A 10107-nucleotide genomic window follows, 5' to 3' on the forward strand; every position below is an offset into this window, starting at 1 on the left:
ATATTACTCACGGAAATTAGTTTATTCCCATTTTTATTTCAGTAGGTAGTTGTTACTTACATAGATATTGGTATATACATAATATTGAGGTTGGAAATGGCAAAAGGGCCCACGTAAATGTTGAAACTTATATTTCGAGCCTAATAAAAAAAGTTAACCGATCCTTGCGCTGTTAAAGCAGGTATTAGTTGTTTGTGTCGTAAGAAATTTGTTTTGTTGAAATACCCAAACTTTAGGTCCCAAAGTGCAATATTCTATAAATTTTTGCACACGTGAAATATGTAGTTAAAAAGTTATTTAATTTTACTGAGGGCCCATATTTTCTAACACATAGTGGGGCCCACATGCCATCGGGCATGTTCGCTTGTATAGTCAGTCCGCCACAGCGTATGTATGTAGATAAGTTCCATTAAAAAAATCTGGAAATAAATAAAAAAAAGGACTAAAAAAATATTGAAAATTAGATAACATAAATAAATTAAAATATCATGTACATGTACAGCGAATACATTAAATGCTCAAATATTAACGGGATCACGTTGAAATCGATGTAAATTAATCCCAAAAACAAACGCATCAAAGGGCAAATTATATATATAATATTATAATATTTTAATGTTTTTTTAAGGTTTTGAAATTGGTCGCAAAACAAAATATGTACGTACATACATACATGCTTCAAGGTGCTTAATACGAGATTTAAAATTGAGGTGAAAAATACGAGTAATTACAATGAGTGTATTCTATACACATATTGTATACTTTTTATACAGATATACATATTGTAACATCATTTTTAATAAATGAATAAGAAAATGTATGTCTATTATCACTAGTAAACAATTTGTATAGCTTTGCTTTCTTTTCTTAGTTGTTGGAATATCGTAAGATGTTCTTATTCACTACTACATACGTAGATAGATACTTGATAAAAATAACGTGTCTATTTGTATCTTCAAATCCAGAGCGCAAGCAGACGCTATTCGCATACATTTATGCTTGCTAATTAATTGTCTATTAATTAAACAGAATTTAAGTTAAACACATTAATACCATCCACGTTGAAATCTTCGTTTGTGGGGAAGCGTTTGCTGATTTTGATTCGTATAGCGTGACTGTTTGCTTTCCTTGATTGGGCTGTGGTTGTGGATTCACCTTGACAGCAGGAAGCAACATGGGACTGTAGAGATAACTCTTGGCTCCGACGTTGGTCCTCAATATTCTGTAGTTCACTTCATCGACGTTAACTTTATCCAAGACGAAGTTATGCAACCTGTTGATCACTACGTAAAGATTGTTAGAAACATCAAACGCGAATCGATCCACCCATTGTATGAAGTTTTTATCTTTGGCAATGATTTCTTGGTTTTGAGAAAAATTGGTTCTGCTGTCCCATTGAGCTATGGCATAGTCTCCGATTAGGCCGAAATACAAAATACCCTCTTCGTCCATGATCATCCCGTCAGTTTGAGAAGTCTTAGCGCCCACTATTTTAACATCATCGACTCTCAAAGATGCAGGTTGCGTTGATAACGATTCATTCTTCAATACGGATGTTGGAGTAACGTACAACTTAAAACTAGAAAGAGGCGAGAAATAAAGTAATCTATCTACATCACCGGCGCTGTTGATGAATCTGGGTCCTAGTGCGATTCCGTCAACGTTGAATGACATGGTTCTTTCAGTGCCGTTGAGAGAAAAGTGTGACGCGTCTGGATCAGCAAACATAGATCGAGAATCCCGGAACTTCCAAGAACGGTTTTCTTTTCGGTTGAACACAATGATTCCTGGATTGGCACCGCTGTTATCAGTTATGTATGCGAAACCGCCTCCAGAGTCATCGACAACGATATCATTCAAATAGCTATTCGAACCTGCTACGTTATCTGGGAAATTGTAGCGAGTCATTTTGTTCAAGCCTTGGTTTAAGTCGACCAGTGTGAGAGTGGGCAAGCAGCTCGGTAAAGAGCTGTTGGGCTTCATGGTAGACGTTCTGCCGTTGTCGATGACCCACATGTAACCAGAGAGGTCGATCTCGAAACTTTGCACGGATTGAAATCCGCGGCAATCGCCGATGGTGTTCATCTCCCAGCTCGGGAATGGGTTTAGGCGTGGACTGGTGTCGTTTTCGGAAGGCGTGGCTGGAATCCAGGCTAATGTTGCTGGGACTCCTTCTTTGATCCTTGGCACGGTGACGTACATCTTGTCTCCGAATATTTTGAGGCCAGATACGAGAACATTTTTCGGCACGTACTGGCTGGTGTTTACGGCCGTCTGGTACGCTTCGTTAGACGGCCAAGTGAAGTTGAGTGTATTCCATTCATAGATGACGCGGAACTGTTCACGCTTTCTGGACAAATAGCGATGCTGATTAACTGTTTGATTGTTGTTGCTGTTAAGATCTACACCAGCGATTAGATATATTTGTAACGAAAAGATAAGGAACACGGTCGGTTTCATGGTTGTGAACCGACAATATCGACAGCCGGCTGTAGACTCCAGCTGGCGCTGTACACACAATCGACTATAGCCTTTTGAGCGTATCACGACATAAGGTCCAATGATATAAGATCCAACGACAAGGGCACCACGAAAGATGATCCACCCGATAGAATGCCCACCTGATAAGTGATCCAGACAATAAAAAGCCCAGTTGATAAAACGTCCAACCGAAAATCGTCCAACCTGTTAAAGGTCCAGCCACAAAAAGTCGGAAAACAAAATATAAAACATAGATTATTTTTTTTTATTTAATTTATTCATAGTTGGACATGTATTCCTTATCAGATAAGAGTAGCTCTTGTGCCTGATAAGGGAGCTACGATTCTATTATAAATTCTTAAAATCTATTATAATATTTTTTATATAAAAATTACATTAAAATTTTTGTAATTTTTGTGTAAGCTTTTTTTGAAAAAGTGTTTAATTTTTTTTACTTGTTCTGTTTGGTTAACAATACAGCGCAATTCAGAAGGTAAATAATAATGTTTAATAAAAACGTTCCATATTTACATAAATCGGATATCGAGTCAATTTGACTCGATACTCGATTGAATACTCGACGAATGAATCGAATTAAGAGTCAAGTGTGATAAACCGGGTTTAAATTTTTTAAATTAATTTCCGAAGATAATAATAATGTTAGATTAAATGCTCCGTTATTCAATCGGACATCGAGTCAGGTGCTGCCAATCGGATTCAAAAGATTCAAATTATTTTCCCAATACAACAAACAATAATATTCGATTGAATACTCGGCGAATGAATCGAATTCGACACCTGACTCGATATCCAGATATATTCATCCAGAGAAATCCTGTTTAGCAACAGCTTCTTCCTGCAGCTAATTTTGAGTATGTCGCCAAGGACTGACGAATAAATACAGGCAGACAGACTTCCCCTTTCTAAAATATATAGTACTAGCTGTATTACCCGGCTTCGCTCGGTATTTGTAATATAAACCGCTTAAACATGAATAATCTAATAGTAAACATTTTATTAAAAAAAATATTAAAAACAAAATAAAAAATTGTTTTTTTTTTCCTTCTAGAGCTTCGCCCTCGGTGTCCCCCTGAGCCTTTGCCGTTAATGGCTACGCCCTCGGCGTTCCCTGAACCTTTGCCCTCGGCGCCCTCCTGAGCCTTTGCCCACGGTGTTCCCTGAGCCTTTGCCTTCTAGGGCTTCGCCCTCGGCGCCCCCTGAGCCTTTGCCCTTTAAAAAATAAATCGAATCGGCACCTGTGAATCGAAAAAAAAATCGAATCATTTGTTCGATGACGTCACCGATCTACGGTCGAACAAACGAACGAAGGATACATACATACATATATATATACAAAGTCTCTTTCCGTTATTACTTATTTTCAAAGGACGTTTGAAAATAAGTAAAAACCAGCAATTATTATGTCATTACTGTATATATGTATAGAAAAGATTATAAAATACAATAGATACATACATATTTATAGTTCTCAGCCAATTTTTCTTTTATTTCTATTATTTTCACACTATCATTCAATTATTTTTTAAAATACTTCCTATTGTGGAAATATATGTATATAATTCAGATACTATCTAATATATAATTTGGAAAGAGACTTTGTATATGTATGTATGTATGTATGTATCCTTCGTTCGTCCGTAGATCCGTGACGTCATCGAACAAATGATTCGATTTTTTTTTTCGATTCATAGGTGCCGATTCGATTTTTTTCGATTCAATTGATTCAAATTCCTCGCAAGGGGCGCAGCCCCATTGGGTACTGCCGGGGGCCCCGCCAGGGGCGCCACACGAGGCGCAGCCTCATGGGGTCCCGAAGGGGGCGCAGCCTTATGGGACTCAGCCACATGAGGCCCCGAAGGAGGCGCGTGGGTTTTTTTTTTAATTTTTAAAATGTTTTTTTTTTTTTTTTATGTTTACTATTAGATTAGTCATGTTTAAGCGGTTTATATTATAAATACTGAGCGAGGCCGGGTAATACAGCTAGTTTAATTTAAATAGCAAGTACTACAATGGAAAATTATATTACATTTGAATTTCATGGCCTGTATTTTTAAATAATGTAATTGAAAAATACATAATCCAGGAATTCAAATATGTAGTACGTATAGTGTGTTAGTCATATTTATAAAGAGGATTTGATATACATATAATACATTGATTTTTTAAAATAGTCCTTGAAAATGGTGAAAGTCATTGAATATTTAGATTTTTACGTTTACAATATTGATCAAAATGTATGTTTAAAATATTGATCAAAATCTATAAAAATAACATTAATTTATGCATAAGTCATATGAGATGATCGAAACATTTGTATGTAGTCATATTATACATAATAATATGTAAATTAAACTAAATTAAACATCCTTATTCAGACGTCACTTTGACACTTGGGTATAATATAACACGCTGCCCAGTTCACGCATTCGGCAATTGCAGAATCCGTGAACTGGGCAATGTGCTTGCATTTTTCACGCATTCGGCAATTCTCTTGCCGAATGCGTGTAATAGACAATTTCACGGATTCGGTGTAACATATACATGCAGAAAACAGCAAGGATTTCTAATAGTATGTATATGTACATACGCCATAATGACGACTTGGAACAATTCTGTAATGTTACTGTGGTAAAATTATAAATAAAATAAATACGTATGTATGTATAATTGTGAATATTATTCGATATGTTTAAATTTTATAAAACAAAGAGACATCTATGTAATATTTTAAAAACAAAATTATCAAGTGTTCAAACCAAATGAAGTTTACTCAATACAATTAAATATAGGTGACACTTCAAAGAAATTTTTTTGAATTTTCATTAATAAATGTACATATGAATAAGAACATGCGGCACCCCGACAACTCAGCGCACGTCAACTCAGCGGACGACAATTCAGCGCAAAATCATTATTTTTCAAAAAGCTTTAAATGCGTTTTCGAAAATAATTACTTTATTAAAAATGAGGGCCATGTCTACATAATAATTTCATAAAATGCGAATAAATTTATTTGACACTCTTTGTAACTTTATGATTTTCTCATTGGGATCCACGAAATATTTCGTAAGCAGGGTTTCGAAATTAGACTTCACTGACTATTACATATTATTTTAGCCGGGTTTGTTTAATTTTAGTGTATACCTTTATTGTACACATACATACATACATACAAACTCGTATACTTCCAATACTCGTGTACGAAAGTTCGTGATTGTAGGCCCGGTCAGAGGATTTCAATTTAATTAAAGCAATTGATATTCAATTTACAATAAGCTAAGTATTATGGAAGTATGTACATTGAATTGTACACAATTGGAAATGTAAATAATAATCACACAAATCAATTTCATTTCTAATTTAATCAAAATGAAAACAATCACGATTCAATCGAATCGCAAAATTGAAATAACTCTTTAATAATTGTCATGACGCAGTGGTGTACATAGTGGTGTGGCGGACGCGGCCCGGCGCGGCGCTCCAGTACTTATTTTACCAGTACCACCCCCTCTACTTTTAAATGTAAAATGTATATTTTTCCTTTCCAATGTTAAGAGAGCATAAAATATACCTATATAACTTTTATTACTTGTAAATTTATTTTTTCAAAATATTTTTTGTTAGAGTTGTACGACCGCTGCATACGAGGATAAGATTTTTATTTTAGCATATGTGCGACCAATTTTGAACGAATTTGACATGCCCACCAAGATCAAACAGAACCACAAAAAAAATATACAACATAAGACGACCCTTGCATCTGTCATGACTAGACTACGGATAAAGACCGTGATTTTTCCAGGAATCGTGGCGTTTTGGCTCTATTTACAAAGCTAGAGTACAAAAAAAGGTTCGGCGAACCTTTAACAAAGCATTTCCAACAATTGAACAATAAACGGCGCGCTGTGGGTCCGGCCACTAGTCATGACAACCCTTATGCACCAGATGTTTTCCTCGGTCATCAGAGTTACATGTACGACTTACAATATTCAATAAACAAAATACACTATTTATCAAAAATACACTGTTTATCGTCCTATCCAACCAGGGCTGCCAGACGTTACTATTTGAGCGGGACTGTCCCGAGTTCAACAGAAATATCCCGAGTTATAAATATACATTATACAAAAAATAAATTTATTAAGAAAAAAACCTCTTCATATTATCGAATACATATGTATGGTATATTTATAAGTTTAAAAACGTTTACACAATAAAATTCTAAAAAAAGAACAAAAAACAGGCTTATTTTTTATGATGAAACAAAATGGAGGCTTTTAATGCGGTTAGACGATGTTTTGATCGGTAGTGCTGGTGTTGTTTTCCTCTATGAATATTCAAGGGTCCATTAGTGCCCCCCACAGACGGCTATATAATTAAGCGAAACTTTCGGTTCCAAATTGTTTTCCACAGGTAAAAACAACGAAAAGCTATTTGCAATTGTCGACATTATACGTTTCAGCATATTAAAATTAATTTCCAAAGGGAGTCCAGTGCCAACTGCTAATTATAACGTCATGCAGTTTCCTGCAAAATTGCTGTTGGTCAAACACTACTTATGTATGTACATACAGTAAGCATTTAAAAATATTTTTAAATTTACATAATAATATATATTTCAATTATATATTTTATCTCAATTTGTGTTATCAAACATATGTATGTACATATATCTTACAATGAATATAATATTAAAACTGTGTTGTTGTTCCACTTTTCGAAGGACGAAAATACTTTGATGGAAGAATAAACATACATGTGAGCTTTAGATAAGAAAGTCGAGACAAGAAGACGTGATTTTCGAGCATCAAGAATATACAAACGCAAAAAAATAAAGGGAAAAGTCAAATTGAGTAAGGGAAACAATCGCGTATAAGATGTGGATAACGAGATGGCAATACAAAAATGATAAAATGGAAATCGAATGAAATTTTAATCATTGTATAATGTATAAATATTTGTTTGAAGCGAGATAAAAGAAAATTATGGAAATGTACTCGCTAGAAAAAAATGTATATCTCACTCGATTTGGTTTGCAAATTAAATATTCCGTCCGTCGTTTATCTTCTCTCTCGAGCTGAATGATCCACTTCATATAATGAAGGATTAATTCAAACGCTTTCATTTTTTTCCAAAGGTCAAGTTAAAAAATAGGCCGAAAACAAAATACACTCGAAGAAGTAATTTATAGAATTGAATTTAATGAAATTAGCAAGGTGAAGGAGTTTTTACGAATATTCGAAAATTCTTAATTATTTTTCCATCTTACATTGCCATTCTTGTTTTGACCAAATTGATAATTTCGACATACATACATATGTAGCGTAGGCTCACTTGCACCATTTATTTTCGTGTTTTTTTATTTCAGGAGAGACGGAACGGGATCGCATGTTGTCTTGTATATCACAGGGTGAAGGACCAGGGGGATGAGGGAGGCATCGAAAAATAAAGCAGTAGCGAAATGGTGTTTGTGTTGTGCCTCCTTTCGGCATAATCGTAAAATATTTTCAGTGCTTGTAATTCTTCTCGCTCCAGAAGATGTCGTTGCTCGACGGCAATATCAATAAATCCTCGTAACGAATAGTGGAAGTATTTTACGTGAACATTACCTGCCTGCTCACTGTTTGGTACTGTACCCTAAGCGTGCGCTACTAAAACAGCTTTACGGTCAATAAGAAACCAAAAAAAAGATAGCAGAGACGATTTGGCGTCAGCGAAAGTAAACACTGACAAATCTAAAGTATACCTACATATACTATACATCGGATTATATTAAATTGGCGTAGGTTTTGATAACACGCATTATATCATATTTTTTGAGCATAATTGACTTGGCATCATCAAATTCGGTATACTATCTTAAGATCCTCAATTTAGAACCTAATACCGGGTTGACGCGATACGATTATTAGCATACTCGATATGAACTAAGACCGAGTATGCTAATTTGGTCACTCGGACTTTACTCGGACACCGCCACGTTACGAGTAAAATGTCCGAGTGAGCAAACCGGTCACTCGGTTTTGACGGTGCGAGTTAAGGGCTACCTAACCTAAGACGACCCTCTACTATTATATTAAAATGTCACCAATTTGTCATTTGTATGACACCATCAAGTATGACTCCTTCATTGTCACATGATGTGTAATTAATATTAAAAATAAAGCGACTAACCAGTAGAGATAAGACACACCTAATTTAATAAACAGCACCATTGATTTGTGGCACACCTCACGCACTGACTAACGGAAATTGTAAGACACGTGTCTTCAACACATTCATTGTTTTAAATAAAAGTATATAAACTCGACACTGTTAGAATTTAAGTTAGTCCGTAATCAGCTCTTGTACTGAATCTATATATATATAAAATTGAATGTTTGTCTGTCTGTCTGTCTGTCTTGAATAGGCTCCTAAACCACTGAACCGATTACGATGGAACTTTCAGGATTTTTTGTATGCATGTCCGGGAAGATTACTGTGAAAAAAAACCTCTTAATAATAATATTCGTAATTCGTATTATCGACGCGAAAGTATGATGCGCCAATGTGTAGTCAAGGAAATTTGTTTGTTGGCTACCACGATGACCAGATGGTTTTTGACGACACGGCTTTGAATAGACGTTGTTTGATCTCCAACCATCACTTGAAACGCGATATACAAGTCTGCCAACTTCAACCATTACTTGAAACGCGACGTCTGCCAACTGAAGAAAGCAAATTCGTATTAAGTCGCAGGCAAAGCAACGGAAAGCCAGGAACATTAACAAATATGAAAACAAAGGAACATTTACATTACCAGTGTTTTTATTGATAGGTAAAGTAGGAAAGTACCATTTCATACTCGTACATTTAAATAAAAAAGGCTCCAAAACATTCAACCGATTACGATGGAATTTTCAGGATTTGTTGTATGCGTGTCCGGGAAGCTGTAGCAGAACAAACTAAAATTAAATTTGACATGTAACGAAAATTTAATGCGGTGCTAGACATTTCCAATTGATTGGTATCAGATTGGGATCTCAGCTAAGCTCTTTTACTGCCAAGGAGTTTATGAAAATAGCCGGTGTATGTGGCCTGCTCACGCTTCGGAAAACCTTCTGCTTTATTAGTGTACGCACCAGACGGAAACACAAACAATATTATATATCCAAAAGCACTTCAATAAATATAGGGAGTTTGAATTATTTTTAAAATTTGAATTTATCCGTGTGCGCACCAGACGGAAACACAAATATTAATAATAATTTGGTATCAAAATATTCTTCAGGTTCGTTGATCAATGCGATATTCGGTATATTAACATACGAATCTGTAGCAGAACAAGCTAAAACTAAATTTAACAAGACGCTTCGTAAAATTACACACCACAAAGGAGATTCTGAACGTTCATTTATGACACTATTGGCAAAACGAACATTTTGTCATTCGATCACAGTGCGTTGACAAGAGAACATTATTGTATCACTACCGCAAATTCTGCATGTGCTGGTGAAACTATGGGAAGAGTATTGGCAGACATGTATTTCCGTGAGTGCAAATATTAAAGGTTACATTGTATGTATTTACCTATTTACTTTAATTTGACATGTAACGAAAAGGCAG

At 35.3% G+C, this 10107-nt stretch overlaps 1 protein-coding gene across 1 annotated transcript; it reads right to left on the reverse strand.

Annotated features, from left to right (window-relative positions):
- Positions 1-2494, reverse strand: LOC143920310 (protein yellow-like). The gene is made up of 2 exons (XM_077443138.1): positions 1054-2494; positions 1-419 (listed from the first exon to the last, which is right to left on the reverse strand). Exons 1-2 carry the CDS (start codon positions 2458-2460, stop codon positions 324-326), a joined length of 1503 nt encoding a protein of 500 aa, XP_077299264.1. The 5' UTR covers positions 2461-2494; the 3' UTR covers positions 1-323.
- Positions 2495-10107: the final 7613 nt, after the last annotated feature.

Source organism: Arctopsyche grandis, chromosome 12 (assembly GCF_051622035.1).
Source record: "Arctopsyche grandis isolate Sample6627 chromosome 12, ASM5162203v2, whole genome shotgun sequence".
Classification (NCBI taxonomy): domain Eukaryota; kingdom Metazoa; phylum Arthropoda; class Insecta; order Trichoptera; family Hydropsychidae; genus Arctopsyche; species Arctopsyche grandis.

Bases quoted from the DNA above. Each gene is read 5' to 3' on its own strand.
- LOC143920310 (XM_077443138.1), bottom strand. From the start codon at position 2,460: ATGAAACCGACCGTGTTCCTTATCTTTTCGTTACAAATATATCTAATC. The intron at 420-1,053 runs GTATTAATGTGT...ATTTATTTCCAG, and splicing joins CGAAGATTTCAACGTGGATG to ATTTTTTTAATGGAACTTAT.